This window comes from Rattus norvegicus, chromosome 10 (genome assembly GCF_021556685.1).
Source record: "Rattus norvegicus strain SHRSP/BbbUtx chromosome 10, alternate assembly SHRSP_T2T, whole genome shotgun sequence".
NCBI classification, from domain to species: domain Eukaryota; kingdom Metazoa; phylum Chordata; class Mammalia; order Rodentia; family Muridae; genus Rattus; species Rattus norvegicus.
Genome location: NC_141543.1, coordinates 111629911 through 111649062, shown reverse-complemented (window position 1 = coordinate 111649062; position 19152 = coordinate 111629911). Strand labels below are relative to the sequence as shown.

At 55.6% G+C, this 19152-nt stretch overlaps 1 protein-coding gene across 17 annotated transcripts in view; it reads right to left on the bottom strand.

The window, feature by feature from the left end:
* Positions 1-526: 526 nt before the first annotated feature.
* Positions 527-19152, bottom strand: part of Baiap2 (BAR/IMD domain containing adaptor protein 2) — a 67563-nt gene continuing 48937 nt past the window's right edge. For 2 of the 17 annotated variants that reach the window (XM_087569485.1, XM_087569494.1), the window contains 9 exons: positions 13241-13393; positions 10553-10777; positions 10206-10407; positions 9614-9815; positions 8586-8654; positions 7968-8130; positions 6714-6748; positions 4184-4231; positions 527-936 (listed from right to left, as the gene is read on the bottom strand). In XM_087569485.1, coding sequence (XP_087425611.1) covers positions 4204-4231; positions 6714-6748; positions 7968-8130; positions 8586-8654; positions 9614-9815; positions 10206-10407; positions 10553-10777; positions 13241-13393 — 1077 coding nt within the window. In that variant the 3' untranslated portion in view covers positions 527-936; positions 4184-4203. 17 annotated transcript variants of the gene reach the window in all.

Sequence of the window (19152 nt, the reverse complement as noted above, 5' to 3'; positions counted from 1 at the left end):
CACATGCCAGGTGGGGCCCCTCCAACCCTCTCCTGCCCCTCGAGATGGCTCTCATGAAAGGGGACCTCCCAGATCAGCCACCTGCCTAGCTTCTAGCACATCCTGAGTCCGGCAACTGTGGAGTAGGAGTCAGGAGACTGGCAACAGGACTCCCGTGCTCCCTACTCTCCCATCCTGGGGCTAGCCTGTGCCTATGTAATGGGTGGATGCTTCCAGAGGATTTCTTGGGGAAACTGATAGCGGAGGTCTACCTGGGTCTAACCTGCATCCTACAACTTCTGTCCTCAACCGAGCTCATCACACTGCTGCATCTGAGCACAGACTTGACTGGGATTTAGAGAGAGAGAGAGAGATCCTGTGTCTTAGTTGAAGCAGGGAGGCAGCTGGAGAACTGGGCTGGGGCTGGCTCTCCCTACGCACAGTAGCACAGCTGTGCTCATGATAAACCATGCTTATAAAGTCAGTTACGACCTCCCCACCTCCCCGTTCCTGGTCATACTACCAGGCTAACAGATCACCCACTGCACACGGGTGGGCACATGTTTATTGACCAGACACGTGTGAACTAAAAAAGTTTAAAAATCAGCAAGGGAATCAACTCCCTTCCCTACAAGCAGACAGAATGTCCTCTTCTGCATCCAGAGGCTCTTGAGGTTCCAGTTAGGATCAGAGATCCCTGTCGCCCTCGTGCTGACCCCTCTGTTGGGGCATCGACCTCTTGAGGCAGCCACCTCACCAGGAACACCTGGGATCCAGCCCAGGCTGGGCCTTGATGCTAGGGCGTGGGTCAAGGCGGTCTTCTCCGGATGTCCGTGGTTACCCTCAGCTGGTGGGTGGGGACAGGGTGTCAGTGCCGAGAAGCCCCATCAGCTGAGCAGAGGGGCTGATCTGTCATTGGTCACTGTTGGTTTCAGATGGACGTTGGCAAAGGGATTCCTGGGAAAAGAAGAGCAGTTTCAGTTTGGGCTGGTGCCCCAGTTAAGCTGTGTCACCAGGCTGCTCCTGGGACCTCCACCGCTACAGCCTGATGGCCCGCTCTTGAAACTGGGGTTGGAGCTGGGTGTTGTCTCAAGACCTATTAGTCCCAGCACAGTTACCCACTGTCACCTTACATGCTCCAGGCAAGGAGCAGAGTGGGCACGATGATGAGGACTAGCTGTTCCCTTCCCAACCTGCGGTGGGTGACCCCATGTTTAAGGAAGGCTCGCTGTGGTTTGTAAGCTCCCACTCCCCCAGGCTGAGTCCAAGGAGAGCACATGGCCCAGTAGGTCACACACACCAGCCCAGGCATGCAGGGTGCCACGGGAGGCACACTGTAGACACGCAGACATGACAGACATGAGGCGCATGTGCCCTGACTCCACGGGCAGGGGACAGACACTGGGGCCGCTGCCTTGGCCAAATGGCCATTTCCTTTGCCGAGGGACTGGCCACCCCTGGGGCCATAGCTGATAACACAAACATGACTCAAGACAAGACGTAGCAATGGAACGGATGGGCACAGACCGGCTGCACCAGCCCAGCCCTCCCAGCAGCCTGTTTTGCTGTCCCTGTCAGGCTTGGGAGGACCCACTCCAGTGGAACAGCACAGGGCAGCAGGTGGGAAGGGCCAGGCAGCTCCACGGTGACAGCACAGATGGCACGTGGACATGGGGACTCGCAAGGCACAAGACTGCACTTCTAGGGAAGCGTGCTCGGCTCCACGGCCATTACCTGCGATGGGGTCACCTCTGGCCCTGGAGGGGTCTCGGAAGCCCGGGGGCTGGTGGTAGGCCCAGGGTGGGCTAGCAGGCTGTCCGCTCAGGCTCCCCAAGAAGACCTACATAGGTAGAGTCTCACCCTACATTCTCCTGAAGATGACGTTATCTAAAAGTCTGAAACACTCGGACTGTGAGGTTTTAAAGGTGAAGCTCAGGGAAGAGGCAGAGGTCCCTGACTGTCTCCTCCTCCCAGGTGGTGTCTGTGGCTCCACTGCTGTTCCCGCTGCTGAGAGCCAGAGATTAAGGGCCGCCATCTGCTATGTCTGCAGCTTGAGCTCCACCCCAGGCCAGGCTACACCTCTCTCTGCTTTATGCTGATGGCTGCAGTCCCTCATGGTGGGACGTTGCCCTGTGAGATACAGACCCTGGCCACTGTAGTGAGGGCACTAGCTGCAGCCTCTACCATGGGCTGCCCTTGGCCCACTCCAGAGTCTACAGAAGGGCTCCCAAAGCTGGCGAGGGTAGCGGCTCTGGGGAGACTCGGAATAAGTCAGGTCTTCCTGTTGAGGGAATGGGATACAACAGAGCAGCTAGGTTGCCCCTGGTAACAGGGCAGAATGGCTGAGATATCTGCAGAACATGCCTCACTCCTGCTGCGCTTGGCTCACACAGTTACTCACCGAACCTACTACTGGCTAGGACCAGAATGAAAGTTCAGACCGAGAGGACCCTACCAAGAGGCTCTGAAACATTTTCTTTTCTCCCCCTCACAAAGTCTCGGGGCCATTTGGAGCACAAAGAACCATCTACAGATACCAAAGCCACTGCAAAGTTTCACTCTGTACATGTTCCTGTCAGCAGAACCTGGGGACACGTTTTCCTTCTACAGACAGCCAGCCAGACTAGTGAGATTCACCTGAAGGGGACATGGCCAGCATGTGGTGTGCCGGGCACAGCCTATCACCAGGAGTGGGAGGACTCGACAAGGGAAGCCTCACCAACTGGGAACGGAGGACCAGGCATCCAGGAATGACCAGTGGCATTCATGCAGGATGGACTTGGCAGCACAATGGGACACCAGCTGGGTAGTGGAGCCTGCGTCAGTTTCCTCCCTGGCTCTGTAGCCATCTATGAACAATGCTGTGACCAGAGCCCAGAGAGGCCGGGCTCCCTGCAGCGGTTGGGTCAGCCTGCCCTCGACAGCTCACGCTTCACTGTTCCCCCATCAGCCGTGGAACGAGACCCCACGGAGGACCTGTGCACAACTGTGGGTTTCCATTTCTCCTACCTACACAGGGCTGGGGTACCCCCAGAACTAAGCCAAAGGTGGTGGCAGCTCTCCTGCAGGCATGAATGAATTCAGGGTGGACACCCCTCCCCTCCCTTCACTAGGTGAGCTGGAAGGGACCAGGAACTGCGTGGGGTTATGCAGCACTGTGCTCAGCTAGCAAACCCACTCTGCCTCTGCCCACCACACCCACGTCTCAGTCCCAGCACACACAAGGGACCTGGTCCCCAGAAGAGGCTACACCAGCCTCCTTGAGCCTTTTCTCATGGTTCATAACTGGTTTAGTGGGACCCAGTGGGAAGTGAGGTAGGGTGTCTGCCAGGCTTGGGCAGGAGGTGTAGGCCTCACAGAGAACGTCTTGGATGTAGAGACAGAGACACGAGAAGGTTGCCGGCTCAGAGTCAGCCAAGGACACTTCATTCTCTGCCAACTTTAGCAGAACTTTACTCCAGAACTCACGTTCTGGATACCCAGGAAGGCAGCAGGGAAAGTTCTGGCTGAACATGGGCTGGGGTACATCACTGTGACTATCGGGGAGATAATGACCACTCTTGCAAAGGGACACAGGTCCTGGCTTCTCATGACACCCGCTCCATGGTGTGGGAAGGGAATAAAAGCCCCTTGCACTGTGGTGGACAATGTCCAGCAGTGCCCTCCTACCTCCCTGCCCCAAGTGCTCTATGTTGGCCCGCGTCTGCAGCACCAAGGGAAAAGCAGCCTGGTCAGTGTCATGTGGGAGGTTGAGGAACCAGAAGAGGGAAGATCTGATGACGCAGGGCCACCTGACCCAGGCTCTGTTCGGCTGTGGTACTCAATGGCTGGACTTGTGACCAACACCCATGGCATCCCACATGAATACCCAGGTACGTGCTATGTCACCCTTTGATGGTGAGGAACCACCCTGTAGGGTAGAAGAGAACAGATCTAGGCCAGCCCCATATTCCGCAGGGAAGGCAGCGATGGGGCAGAGTTAGAACCACAAGCCTCCAGGAGAAGGAAGGTAGGTGAACCACAAGCCTGAGGAGGGAACCGGTAAAAGGAAGGCCCACGCCCGGAGCAAGTCATCTCAGCAGACTCCCAAGCCCTGCCCAGGCCCAGACCCCTCCTGTGGAGGCTGTCCTGACTCAGGCCAGAGAGGGTCTAGCCATAGCCATTACAGATGCAGACAGATGAGCAGAAGACCAGGGCAACTTACTAACTCTAGTCAGGGGCAGCTCAAAATCTGGCCACTTCGACATCCGCGCTGTAAGGAAACACAAGGCTTATTGGTAAAGCTAGAGTAGCCGGCAAGTGTCCACGGACGGACACCAGGAGGCAGAAGGCCAGGCAGGATGGACGACCGATGGGGTAGGTGCAGGCTGCTAGGAAGGGGCCTATGGTCCTTGAGCACACAACTCTCTGCTGGGCAGAGAAGGGGGACTAAAGGGCTCACTCTTGCTGCACCGAGCCCCTCTAGGCCCTGCTTTCTCAGCCGGGGTGGCAGGCCACCTGGGTGTCATCATCAGAGTCAGCTGGGCTTGCACTGTCTGCAAGCCTAGACTGGTCTCGGCAATGACCTGGGATGATCTGCGGGTGAGCTAAGAGACTGAAGATGGGCTGCAAGTCGGGGTGCCCTGAGGCGTGGCTTGGCCCACACAGCCCCAGTGCATGCCAGAGAGCTGGAAGGAGGCACCAAACCAGCTCAGTGCAGTAAATAAAGCCTTTATTCCAACAGTTGACGCAGTACAGGCACAGGTCAGATTAAAAAAAAGGAGAGGAAAAAGGAAAAAAATATTTTTAGCACTTTACATCTTACAAGTTTGCTGTTTTGTGTCTACATTCATCCATTGCACATGGAATCCCCTGGATTTGAAATCTTTTAGCAAAATTAGAACAACACAAAGTTCTTTACACAGGTCCAGGCTCTGGCTGTGTTTTCCTTAAATATAAAACAGGGTCTGTCTGTGTCTGAGCTGCTGCTGCTGTCAGACTGGACCAGCCACGCCCTAGTCCTCAGCAGGCTTGCTGGGTTTTGCTAACCACATCAGAGGTGCGTCCGCGGCTTCCCAGGGGCTTCTGCCAGCTGTAGGGCTGAGCCCACTGGGCCTTGGGCTCCGCTGCCCAGAATTCAGTGTGTGAAGAGACAAAACCAGTAGCCACTGAGTCCAGTGTGCCTGTTTCTAAAGTTACCAAGACACACAAAAGATGAGAGTGCTTAGGAGGGACTGGGCCGGAGCCTGCTTCTCCCCCCGGCCCTGACAGGCTGGCCGAACCCTCTGCAGCCCAGGCGCAACAGGTAGCCACGACTCTCTCAAAGGCTGGTTATAGAAACGATTCCCCAAAAGTGTGTGTGTGTGGACGGGTGGGCGGGCTTGGTCTTGAGGTCTTTGGAATGTTCGCATGTGGCCGGGCAGCACCTGCTCTGGCCACCAGCTCCCACCAGGGCACTGCATGAGGTAACGCCACCCTGTGTCGGGACGCCGCACTCTGCTCTACATACGCCTGCCCAGCAGTATCTGCCGAGGAAGAAGCCTAGTGCCTGGCTTGTGGGGTGGGCAGGGCCTGGCTGGGGCTGTAGCCTCCATCACAGGAGTGGCCAGCTTCCTCAGGAGGCTCCCAAGTGCCTATGCCTCTTTTCCTGGTGCAGCCCTTGGAAGGGGCCTGAGGCAGGTCAAGGCCCCTGGGCTTGATCCCCCCCAGGACCCTAAGTCCTGTCCTGTTCTAGAAGACGCCAGCACTCTGGGGGTGATGCAGAATAACAGTACGTACACCGGAGTCCATGCATATCTGTTTTTTGTTTTTAGGAAAAAAAATAGTCCTTTTTCCTGTTTTTCTTTTTTCTTTTTTTTTTTTTTCTTTTTTTAAGATTTTTTTTTCTTCAAACTCTAGCCCTGGCTCATGGCCAGCCTTAGAAAAGGGATGTGTGTCGTGAACACCACAGGGCTAGGGCAGCAGGTGAGGACGCTGCTTTGCCACTCAGCCAGCAGGCCCCCACCTGGCAGTTAATGCTCAAGGCTGGGGACACTTGCTGGGGGCGTGAGCGCAGGGGCGCAGGGAGCAGCACCATGGACCCTGGGGGATTTCAGAGTCTGGGATCACCAACCAAAAGGCAGGAGCGGGTGGGAAAGAAAACAACCCAAGAACAAACCAACGAGAGCTGAGGAGGGAAACCGATGGAGACTGGGGGGCGCTCTTCAGAGCAGCTGCCTGGGGTCAGCGTCCTCACACTGTGGACACCAGCGTGCCACTGCCACTGTGGAACAAAGCACAGGACAGCTGCCCAGACGCATGCCCACTGCCGGCCAGGGGCAGCAGGCCCGCCCGCCACCCGGCAGAGCCCTGGCCAGCCAGCAGCCAGGCTGCCTGGCCTCTGGGACGATGATGAACCCAGAACAAGACTGTGCTCAGCGGGCAGCCACTGCAGCCCTTGGGGAGGTCCTACCTGGATCTAGGGAGAAAGGCCTCGAGGTGGGCTGACAACCCTCCCCAACCCTGCCCTGCCTGCTGGGATGAACGGAGCAGGCCAAGACACCAAGACCCAGCAGGATGGAGAAGGGGCTCACTCTATACTCAGAAAAGAGCAGAGCAGAAGCCCAGCTCGGGCAGGTGGGTCCAACTCTGGTAGCAGGATTAGGGTCAAGCTTCCGGTTCTCAGAGTAAGAAAAGCCAGGCCCCAAGGGAGAGGTTACCCCAACCACACCTGTGGCTACCCACCCACAGTCCCAAAGAAGCCTGAAGCCTCTTACCTGCTCACAGACCGTGCCCCGTAGTCATCCAGACCCTGGGGGACAAAGGGAAGGCAATCAAGTTAGGCACCAGAGACCACAAACCAAAGGCTGACTGATTGACACTGTGTGCCTAGTACAGATCCCATAAAGATGGCCCTGCCCCTCTTGAGGTCTATGTTGGGCTCCTCAGGAGTCACTGGTTGGGGAGCTCTCCAGAGACTATGGTGACCCGGATGTGGTGACCTCTCACACCTCCTACGTGGCCAGGGCAGACTGGACCATGTGTGCTTTCTGTACATAACAGGCAATCCATTTTATGACTTCACTTTAAATGCCTCCTCCAACCAATGCTGCCCAGAGGCTGGCCTGTGCCCATGTCCACAACTCCAACCAGGTGAGACTGGACACCACTGCCACCACCAGCTCCAGTGTGGCTCTGACCCAGCCAAGGATCACTACAATCTAGACCTCCTTAGACTCATCCCCCGATCACACTCGCACTGCCTGAACCGTGGGCTCCCTGGAGGCAGCACTTCCAAAGCTTCACCACCCCTCTAGGTCAGGATGGGTATAGCCAAAGGGAGGGTCTTGCCTGCCTCCTATGAGTGCACATGCTTGGCTCATACAGTCACCAGGACCCCTCAGATACTGGGACACCATGATGGTCCTCAGGTGGCCCAAGACACTGTCTGTCTGTCTGTTTGTCTGTCTGTCTGTCTCTCTTCTCCCTCTCCAGGCAGAGGCCCTGCCCTAGGACTAGAGTCAAAGACAAACTGCTGTCCCTTCTGCCCCAAGGGGAGAACAGACCCATATCCTTCACATATCCCAGGTCTACAGGAGCCACTCTTCGCCCCATAGCTCTGTCCTACACTCAAAGTCCAACTGAACTCTGACACTCTGAGTACTTTGTGAGGAGTTTGCCAGGGACTCTCCCCAGGGCCTAAGGCCTTAATCAGTCATCTATGGCTTCACACTGACTAAAGAGCTCTGGGCAGCAGCAGGTCATGCTACCAGTTGGATGTGACCAAGCACCCTGCTGCTGCTAGGAATAGGGTTTCTGATTTCCTTGGCCCTGGGCAATAGTGGGTATTCAGGATGACCCACAGGCCAGCTGTGCCCGAGTCCCCAACCCCACCTAGCAGACAGGTAGTGAGTAGCTTCAGTCTGGTAGGGTGTGAGGCTAAAAACCTCAAGTCATGGAGCCTCTGCCACAAGCCTGTCAGCCACACCCATGTTCCCTCCGTGCAGATCCATCCAAGCCCCAGGACTCACCTGAGAGAAGGCAGGAACTGCCACACTGTAGGGTCTTTGCTTGAAAGTCCCAGCTGTCTGACTGGGGAATGCCCGGGAGGACGTGCCATAGTCAGGAGGAGGGAGGGCCAGGTCATCCTTGTCCAGGAGGTTGCCTGTGCTGCTGCTCTTACCCTGCTGCAGGCTGTGGGGTCGAGAGGCTCAGTGGCTGGCCACAGTATAGCACATCTGGAGATGCTCAATCTCCTTCCCCATGCCTCACTCACCCCATCGGGCTGCTGTCGGCAGCCAGTGAAATATAGGTATTTCTGTCTAACCTCCCTGCCGGGTTCCTGAGCTGCACATACAGATGCACCAGGAGGAAACTGTCAAATTCTGGCTGCTGACTCCCTGGCACAGGGTCCCTCCAACGCTCCACAGTAGGCAGTACAGCCCAATCATGACGGGCTGGCGAACAACTGCCCCGCACTCCACCTGCATTCTTCCCAGCATTCCCGGGGCTCTTAGGACCCACCTCCCACCCCCTTCCACACTGTCTCAAGCATGCAGCAGGGCCTATGAGATGGCTCTGAGGGGAAAGAACTGGAAATACTGCCCAGCTTTGTGCCCAGGGGTCTCAGCCCTCGCCTGTATGCTCACCTCATGTGCAACCTGTCACTTCCGTCGCTGTCCAGGACCCGAGTGTAGGAGAAGGGGAACCAGCCCCGCCTAGAAGGAAGGACCTAGGTGAGAGTCCAGGTTCCATTGCATAGGCCCTCCAGATGCATGACAGGACCCCGTCAGATCCCGAGCCTCCCCCGCTCCCCAGCCTGCCCTGATCCATATGAGGAAGAACAGGTGCTCATGTCCCAGAGCCCAACAGTGTGGCTGGGGCCCAGTACGAAAGGTGAGGCGGTCCAGCTGCCCTGCCTGGTGGTCATGGTCTGACAACCTGTACCTCACCTGACACAGCCCACTACCCTGATGGTCATAGCTCCAAGACCAGGAGACCACTGGGACGGAGGCAAGTATGAGCTCCTCTCCTCCAGGGTCCTTTCTGAGGCTCCCTGATCAGCCCGTGGCTGCTGCTGGGCCACAGCAAAGCTCGGTTCATGCCTCATCTTGTCCACAGCTGCTTAGCCACACATGTACCTGAGACTCAGCTAGACAAGAACTACTGGGACTTTTCTTGTGGGGGGGATAAGGGGTGCCTCCAGGTAGCACCAAGATTGGGCTGTTCACTCTGTGTCTTGTAGTAGGTGTTAAGTTAGGCAAAGCTGGTGACCCTGAGCCTTAGTGACATTGCTGAAGGCTATTCAAACCTATAGGAGAGTTTGCTGTGTGTGTTTGGGGTGGGGGTGGAGGCTGGTCAAGTCTGCTCTGCCAGGGAAACCACAGGCCCCTATCTTGGAAATAGCCAAGTGTGCCACAGTGAATATGCATTTAGAACACTGTGCCTGTGCCAAAGAATGACCAAGCACCGAGAGACAGAAGTAGTAGCCAGTGGCTTGGCTGCTCTAAAGATTGGCTGGTAGGGGAAAGGCCGAGGTGTGTGCCATCATGCCTTCCTGGTCTCTCCTGCTCAGGTTTCCCGCAAGGAGACCCTGTGACCAGGCTAGCACACCTGAGTGCCGCCACTCCCTCCCTTGTGTTTGCTTCAGACTCTGTCTCTGTGGGTGGGTGCTCACATCTTGGTCTTCTCGCTCTCGCCATAGTGCCAGCCGTCTCGGGCCTCGGGCACTAGCAGCGTGATGAGGTCGCCCTCCTTGAAGCTCAGCAGAGTGCTATTGTCGCCGGCCGCGTGGGAGAAAATGGCCTTGACCCGCATGCGGCCGTTACGTTCTAGGCCGGCTGCCATGGAGCTTGACCGTGGCAGTGTCTTGTTCTCAGCTGCCGAGACAACAGGTGTGTGTGAGAGCTCGGTCCATGGTAGGTGGGGCCGGGACGCAGGTATTGACAACAGTCGTGGAGCAAACATGGGAGCTGCCCATGATCAGCTGAAGCCCCTCCACCCTCTGGCCCCTGCTGAAGACAGGGTCCTGGTCTCATTCCACCGTGCCACACTCCCAGTCGATACACGCTACATGCTCACACATGCGTTATGTGTCCAGGCACATACCACTAACAGGTATTTGTAGACATGCACATAGGCATATGCATACATATACCATGCAGAAACTCGGTGTTTGTATATATACCTACATACATATCGCACAGTCATGTGCACAAACACGCACTCACAAGCCTTGGTTTCTCAGCCTAGCGCCCTCAGGCCCTTACTGGTGGCATAGCTGTTCTTCGGGGTCACGCTCTTGCGCACGGGGAGTGTGTTGGAGTACGAGTCGCTCAGCTTGCTTTGAGACTGCGGGGGAGACAGGGATTTGGGCTGGGCAGCCTTTCGGTCGGCCCAGGGGTTGTAGTCCTCGCTGTCCGCGCCTGCGACGCCATTCATGACAGGTACATTCTCCTGAGCAGACATCCGCTGGAGGGAGAGGCAGGGGCAGGGCGTCGCTGGGAGCCAGCAGGGGCCTGGGCTCAGCACATTGGGCTTTCCTTCTGGAGAACATGCTAGCACCCCGAGCAGAGAGAGCACCCGCCCCCTATGCTTCTAAAGGCCCAGGACTCACCCCCACGAACGGGGCCAGTTCCGGCGGCACTGGCAAGGGCTTGGCCCCGGGAATGGGGTCTGAGATGACCAGGTTGGACTTGGAGGCTGACAGGGCACTTGGAAGGATGGAGCCATTGCTGTTGGCCATCTGCTGCATCAGCTGGGCAGCACGGTCTGGGATCTTGTTGGGGTCAGCACAGGCTTGCTGCCACAAAGGCAGCTTCTGGGCTAGTAACTCCTTGCCCTGGAGTGGAAGACACAGGATGAGAAGGGTGGGAGGAGCAGTGCAGGGTCCTACTGTGGGGCACAGTCCACAAGTGTCTCCCTGAGTATCACCCCTTGTGTGTCTGTGGCCTTGCCTGGCCCCAGGGTTGTTCTTTATCAAGGGTTCTTCAACCTGAGGCCTTGCATCTCGAAAAGGGAGACTTGCTAAAGAGTGTGCACTTATATGCTAGGTCGCTGAGAGAACACAGGATGAGATCAGACCAAGGAGGCCATGTTTTGGTAGTGCTTCCCAGGGGTCTACAGAATAAAGAAATGGATAAGCTTGCATGGCCAGTCCCAGGATTGCCAGCTCCTTTGTGGACACAACTGCAAGGAAAGAACCAACTGGCTGGTGAGAGAAGGGTTAAAATTGGGAGATGGGACAGAGCCATCGAGGCATGGTCAGGCCGGGAGACTGGAGATGTACAAAGGTGACCTCTGTTGGAGACATGCTTGCCACTTGGATCTATGGGGAAGAGCTTAGCTTGCCTCTGGGGCACATGAAGGTCTGTCTGAGGCACAGGCTAATCCCATGAGCACAGAGTGCACATGGGGAGCTGGGTGATGTTGGCACACGCCTTTAATCCCAGCATTCAGAGGCAGAGTCAGGCCGATCCCTGAGTTCAAGACCAGTCTGGTCTACAGAGTGAGTTCCAGGACAACCAGGGCTACAGAGAGAAACCCTGTCTCTGCCCCCTGCCCCCACAAAAATGTTCACAGGATGAGGGAGCACAGACATGCACAGAGTTCTACTTTTAGGGTCTTGTGTCTGTATGAATTAAGTCAAAGGCCTGAATGGGCAGTGCAGCTGTGCCTGGCATCTGAGCACAGGTAAGGCGGCCCGTGCCCCTGCTAGCCACTGGCCAGTGGGTCTGTAGTGCTGCAGAGGGTCGTGAGACGGCCACATGTGTAGGCCAGCATCAGGACCTGTCTTCAGTGCCTGTATGCAGCAGCATGGCCAGCTGCCTATACAGGGAGGTCAGAGCTCTTCCTCCCGGATCTGACACAAAGCTGGTCCCCACTAGTGGGCAGATGCTGCTGCCAGCTCACAGCTCTGTGCAGGCAAGTGTACCCAGTTAGTCAAACGACCAGGTAAGCAGTAAACTTACCAGGTAAGAAAGAAGCCTCTGGACTTCTGTTTTCTTGATATCAAAGGCCCCGAGGACCAGAGCAGAGGTTCTAGCTTATATGTGTGTGCATGTGTGAGCACACACGACAGTGGGAAGGACACATGTCAGTGTGTATGGTACCAATCTCCTGACCACCTTCACTCACAAGGACATGAACATGGTCTTCATGGTTGGCTGCGATGACTGATTATATCTACGCTCTTGAATATTCCAGACACAATCTGACCCCACCTCAGCTCCTACAGATGCTGTGAATGATAGGGTTCCACTCACCCCAACGTGTTTCCAGCAAGAGTCTACCATCAGAGCCTTCCCTACCCCTGCGGTTATGTGAGCCTTCTGAATGTCCTACCCCAAGCCACACAAGCAGGGCTCATGGCAGACCATCCTGGAGTTTGCAGCTCCTTATAAAAGCTTTCTTTGTTCCGCAAGGATGGGCTAGGTTCTGGAATGTGGCACTTCCCAGGAAGTGTGTGTGTGTGTGTGTGTGTGTGTGTGTGTGTGTGTGTGTCCCCTGTGGTGGAAGAAGGCAGAGAGAGCAAGCATGGGGGAGGTGTCCAATAGGTAGTAGCACTCACTAGACTTAATGGAAGGAGGTTGGTCTCTTAGGGGTCACGGATGAACCAGGAATGGTGGAGTCAATGAACACCAGAAAAAGTGAGGGCAAGGGAGGACTCAGAGGACACCATGTGACCAGGTCTGGGCTGAGAAGTGAACGGGAGGGACTTGGGAGCTGAGCAGGACCCACAGCTGCGTAGGTATGACATGGGATGAGTGGCCAGTTACATGGGGGCAGCCACACTATGGTGGCAGCTACTTATTAGACATTACGGCAGGAAGGTCCAGACATCTGGTGACAAGGCCCGGCCTTAGAGGCTAGAAGTCACCAGTATTACAGCCTGTAGACCCACAAGCCCATGAGCTACCAGATGTTCAGATGGCATAGTCAGGATTGCGGGAAGAGCCAGGGGGCTGTGCCACTCCCTCCCTAACATCAGTCTAACCTTGGCTGGAGCAGAAAAGCCAATGGTGATTTAAGAATTCCCAAAGTCCACTCCTGGACTCTTCTCAGCAGACAGTCTCCTAAAACATCCTGCAGTTCCTAATGTAGGTCTTTAAAATGTCATGCCCTTTGACCTGGCAATTCTTCTATAGAACTCTGTTCCTCAGTCTGAGGTGTACAGGATGCCCATGCCCAGTCTGGGAGCTCAGACACTCACACAAAATCTGGGTCCATTGACAACGAGTTCCCGCCTGCAAACGGGGCTGGCTGCACTGAGCAGGAAGGCCGGTGGCCTGCAGTGTTAGCTCACCTTGGAGTGGTAGGCAGCGGAGTTCTTGGCCACTGCACATTGCTTTTCCACCAGGAAGCAGAACCTCCTGCGCTCCTCAGTGAGTGCTGTCTTGTAGCCGTCAGACACGTAGTTCTCCAGCTCGCCCTGCTTGTTGCTGATGGCATCGATGTACTGGGGGCAGGACACAGAGGGAATAGACCAGTGAGCAGAAGGCAGATCTTGCCTGGGTTTAGGCAACATACGAGCCATCTCTGCAGGCCGCTCTTTGCACGCCTGCCAGTGGTGCCCAGGATCTTTGTCCCGAGGACGACCTAGGTGGAAGATCTCCAGGCTTATGAACGTGCACCTGGAAGGGAAGTGTGCACATGGAGCCAGAAATCAACACTGGGGTTTTCCTTGATCACTTTCTACTGAATCAGGGTCTCTCTCAGAACCCGGAGCGCATGGAACCTAGAGCTCCCTAACTCTATTAGCCTAGCTTGCCGGGGAGCCCATCTCCACCTCCCGAGTGCAGGGACAACAGGTACCTGCTGCCAGGCTTGCCTGACACTTATGTGGGTGCCAGGGATCAGAACAGTGATCATTACACTTCTGTGGCAAGTGCTTTATCCATTGAGCCATCTCCCCAGTCCCCATACAAATATATTTTTGAGAAAATATATGTAGGTAGGCTAGCTTTGAACTATAAAACTTAGTTATTCCCTGAGCATGAGGTAGTCTTCCTGTCTCTGCCTGCCATGCGGGATTACAAGCATGTGCCACCAATCCCAGCATTCCTTGGACTTTTCCCTGAGAAGGGGAAGGTAAGGCACTGGTGGTGGCCATTCCTTCCAGGCTTCAGCTGCATGTAGCACAGAAATGGCAGAGTGGGGGCTCCTGCAGTGCGCTCCCATGTCCTGGGGCTCCATAAACCACAGGGCAGTCCTGAGGTTCATGCCACCTAGAGTTTCTCTTGCCTTGGAGTCTCAGCTCCAGCAGATACAGAATGGTCTCAAGAGATACTGACTGAGGAGACTCAGGGAAGCCTGCTGCTGGAGAGAGACCACAGGCACCCACCACGGAGGAAGTGGAGAGCGGGACAGGTGAGCAAGCCTTAGACTGTTCCAATGGAATACCATACGCGGGCGAAGAGAGGCCTTCATCAAAGACACAGGTCACTGACCCTGGGACAGCACGTGCCTGGTGGGGTCCTCACAGAGTGTGAACTGGGAATGACCTCACCTTTCCATCTGGGTTATTTGAGTTTCACCTGAGTATCCGATCTGGGTGGTTTTGTAAGCCGCCCCCAGTCCTCAGATACTCTGGGCTCAGGAGAGACATGTGCTCAAATGCTTCTGTAGAACTCTGAGAGCACTGTCCTCCCCAAATCTTGTCTAAAGACTCAGTCCCTCAGGTCACAGGTATGTCTTTGGCCACCAACAGCTGTCTTGAGCTTTCAGGGGGAAACATAATCTACCCAGGAAGGTTCTTGTCAAAAAGTCCAGGACCAGTGCAAACCTCCAGACCTGACTACCTATTCTGAATGTGCCAAGACAGAGAGGTAGGGAAGTTCAGAGAGTCCAGGGAGGCCAACTTCATTGGGACGAGGGAGAAGGTGGTATCAGGTGACATTTGCAGTTGACTGGGGATAGTCACAGACTGTAAAGATAGAGATTTGTGGGACGGATGGAGGTGCTGACACACAGCATGAAGACTGGCGCTCTAGACTGGAAGTGTAGAGCTCGCTGGTAGGCATCTGCACAGCACAAGAGTGAGGTGTAGTGCAGCACACCTGTATTCCCAGCACTCCTGAGGGTCTCCTCCGCTATACAGGGAATGAGCCTACCCTAGGATACCTGAGACCTTGTCATTTTTAAACCGTCCAACCTAGGGAAACGCTCCTGCCTCTGAGCTGCTCACTCACTGATGACAGTGGTGACTTGTATCAGTTATATGTAGTTCACAATTTGGAAGAGAACCTCATCAATAGATATAAACCATCCACGCCAAAGGAAACTACTGGACGGAGCCGTGCTGCAAGGATGTCGCCTTAGACAGAAAATCAGAAAAGCGGCAGTTTGGGAGAACAACTGTGACACCAGGGTCCGCGTCCCAGGTCAGAGGCACGTGAGAGTGGCAAGCACGCCCACCATGCTCAGCTCTCCTGGGACTTTTCCTGAGAAGGGGAAGGCACAGGCACCAGTAGCAGGTTGGCCCAAGGCTTTGTCTCTGGAAGGAGTGTGCCTAACCCTCTAACTTCTCTCCTCCATGACACCCTCCAGGACACCAGGTTGGAGGAGTATACACACCAAGGCCCCGTGGCAGTGTGTGGAACTTGGTTTCAGGGCTAAAGTCTACTGTGATAATCAAACTGCCCAAATGCCTATTCACATTCAGGTATGGGCAGAATTTTTCTGCTACGAAACCTCTCTAGTGCATCTCCTGCACCCACCCCTGCCAGGCTGAAGCAGAGTGCTCAGCTGGCCGGCCAGCCATGCCGCCCAGGAGTGGCTGCTGCAGAAGTGCTTCCTAACGTGGCCGTCTTCCAGCAGGGGGCAGGCCTGAGCTGCCAGGGTGCTCACAGCTGACTCACAGCCACCTCGGAGCTCTGACTCAGCGTGGGTGGGCGGCTGAGCTGTGGGCGACAGAGGGGGTTGGAGCAGGCTGTTCCCTTAGCATCTCCCCACACAAGGCTCAGCTGGAGGGACAGAAGAGGGGGAAGCCCAGCTGGGTGGGGGCTGGTCTTCACCGAGGCTATTGGTACAATTTACCAACTCTGCTTACCAGCCAGCACCGAGCTCTCCAAGGTCAAGGCCTTCCAAACTCACACCCTTGCCACCAAACCCACAGATTGCTGCTTCTGCCCCTGCAGCTCCACACTAAACTCCAGACCTCTCCATTGCCAGGACCAGCCTGAGAAGTCCTGAGAATGGGTCTTGGTCCTCTAAGGGGCAGCAGGGCCCAGGCTTCTCTTATTGTAACAAGAGAAGTCAAAATACCAGGTGAGAGCGACTTTCCAGCCTGACAGTGGCTTCTGCTGTTGTGATGGTGGGTGTGGGGGGCGGGCATTACCTCCTCCCTCTCTGATCCTCCTCTCTCTCCTCCACAGCACCAAGTACTTTTCCTCTGGTTATGCAACATGCGCCTACCAGGGCTTCCTGCTCCCTGAACCTCCCCTGCACTCCAGGGTCCTCTGGGAAGTAGGGGGTGGGGCATGAGCCTTGTTGCCCCCACAGGAGCTGTGCTGGGAGGACTCCAGGGAGTCTTGGAGGAGGCTCAGCCTGGGTGTGAGCTCCTTCCCAAGCTTAAGGGAAGAATGGTGGGATGAGAGCAGCCATACACTGGGTCAGGAAGGAGTGGGCCACTCTCCAGGAGAGGAACACACCTGCCTGTCATCACAGGGCTTAGCAATGGCCTCCCGAGTCCCACTCATCCATCCCAGGTCATCAACTGTCTCGGACTGGGGCACTCCGGCCTTCAGGGTTGAACTAGGTTGTGAATAGTTCCTCCTATGACTTGACCTCTGACACAGGGATATGAATGGATAGACACACACACACAGACACACACACACAGACACACACACACAGACACACACACACAGACACACACACACAGACACACACACAGACACACACACAGACACACACACACACACACACACACACACATACACACACACACAGAGCTTGGTGGACAGCTAAGAAACAGCCAAAGCCCTGGAGGATAGCTAGGGTGGATCCTTGAGCCACTGCCCTCTTCCAGAGACTTCTCTTCTCAAGGACAGCAGCAGTCAAAGGGGCTCAGCAGCAGTCTGAGGTGCTGTGAGAGGGGAGAGGAGAAGGTGCCGATGATAATCTGCATTGTTTCATCATCTCGGGACTTCAGAAAGGAGGCACCACTTAGAACGGTCACCTAGGACATCAGTATAAACCAGGCCACAAGGCCCCCTGGGCCTCCTTGCCCTGAGAACAGCACCTTCCAAACTGAGGCCTGAGGCCAGCCCACCAGCAGCAGTTTCTGGGTTTGTAGGCTGCACACTACCTTTCAGCTCCCTGGGGTACAGGGCACCGTGTGGGGCCCGGCCTCATTAGCAGGGCCTGGAAGCCTGTGAGTTAGGAGGGCATGGTGTCTTAGGTTTAAGATTCCCATTTACTTATGCACCCCTAGGAAGAAATGTCAGCTCACAGGTTATACCTGGGCATCTAGGGGTGGTCCATGAAAAGGAGAGGGGCAGAACATCAGAGCAGTGCACTTACAGGGATTGCTAAAGCCCCCAGCTGGGAGGCAGGAAGAGCCCCGGACCACACACCAGCCTGGCCTGGCATCGCCAGCTTCAGTCTGACCTGGGAGAAGGCAAGCTTCGGGCATCTGGGAGAAGGTTGGTCCTAAGGCTTCAGGCAGCAGCACAGCAAAGCCTGCCAGTGACATGTGGCTGCCACTCTGTCTAGGAATAACAACCGACTTTCCTGACCTCATTTTCTAGGCCACTGATTCCTCAGACAGCCCACAGCTTTACCAGGAAGATCCTGGAAATCTGGACCAAGTGAAGTGTCCCCATAAAAGGGGGGCAGCAGCAAGGACAGGGATGGCGGTGTAAGCCCTACAGGTGTCCAGGCTCTTCATCAGTGAGGAAGGGAGCAGAGCCCCCCAGTGTGGTGTGACCGCTACACTTGCTGGAAAGCAGGGTATAGAACATGACCTGAGCCTGCAGGGCCACTAGCTTGGCATTGGGCCATTTAAAATGGCATTAAGCCTGTCCCCCAGTGGCCAGGTTCCTGCTGTCCCCACCCACCCCACATTGCCTCACAGCTCCTTGCTTAGCTGGGTGCTATGGAGACAGCACTATAGAAACGCCCAACTGAAAGCATTTAAGACCCACAGAAACAACGCTCCCACTTAGTCACCCAGCAGAACAGCCCTGTAATCTGAGAAGACAGAAGTGATTGGAAAGTGCGTCTCCTCTGCTCCAGAGCCAGCCGGTGACTCAGAGCGGGGAAGGATGTTCTGGAAAAATCTGAAGCTGCTGTGGTTCACCCTAATCCACTGACCACTGAGGCTTTCCCACGACTGTCAAACCCCTGGGCTGCCCAAGGTCCCCTACAGCTTATGAATGAGTTCCTGAGGCTCAGTCCCACTCTTAACACTGTGGATCGTGACTCCCAAGGAGACAACTCAGAAGCCCTGGGTTGTGCTGGGAGGGAAGAAGGGAGGGAGCAGCGAGAACCTGAAGTTCCATGTTGTCTGAAGCCACTGGGGCCCTGAAGCCAAGGAAAGGCCTTCTCAGTCTGAAGGGTCTGGCACCAGGGAAATGCAGGAGATGCAGATGCTGCCCATGGTGGACAGGGTTGGCGTTTCCATGCTCAAAGGCTGGCTGATGGCAGGACTGGCTATCCCACCTTACAGGGAGCACTGCTATAGACCAAAATGTCCCCGAAAGTTAATGTGTCAGAAACTCAATCTTCAAACCATCTGCCAGTGGAAGCAGGCGGAATGAAGGCCTGCCTCTGGGAGTTCCCTAGAGCTAGGTGTGGCTATGGGTGTCCCCAGGGCAGCAGGAGCAGCTTTATAAGAACAGGACCTGGCAGTCTTCCTCATGTGACCATGTGAGGCCTGACTGGAGGCCAGGCCTGCACTTGGTTGTCTCTGAGATCCAGAGCTAACAAGACCTTCTGCCCTGTGTGCTGGGGTGAGGGCACAGTGCCTGCACCACATCACACTCTGGGCGGGCCAGCCTCTGCTATTATATGCTGTGGGGATCTCAGCCACGGTTATTTTGTGTTTGCTTTGTTAATTACACAGCCCTTTAAATAGAATGAATCGTTCCCTTCTCTCAGGCCCCGAGAACAGGCAAACCCCACAAAGGGACACAAATGATGATTCCAGAGGTGCCAAAGCCATCGGAGCGGCCCCTGTGTCATGGTGAACAGACCCCAGCTATCTACACCCAG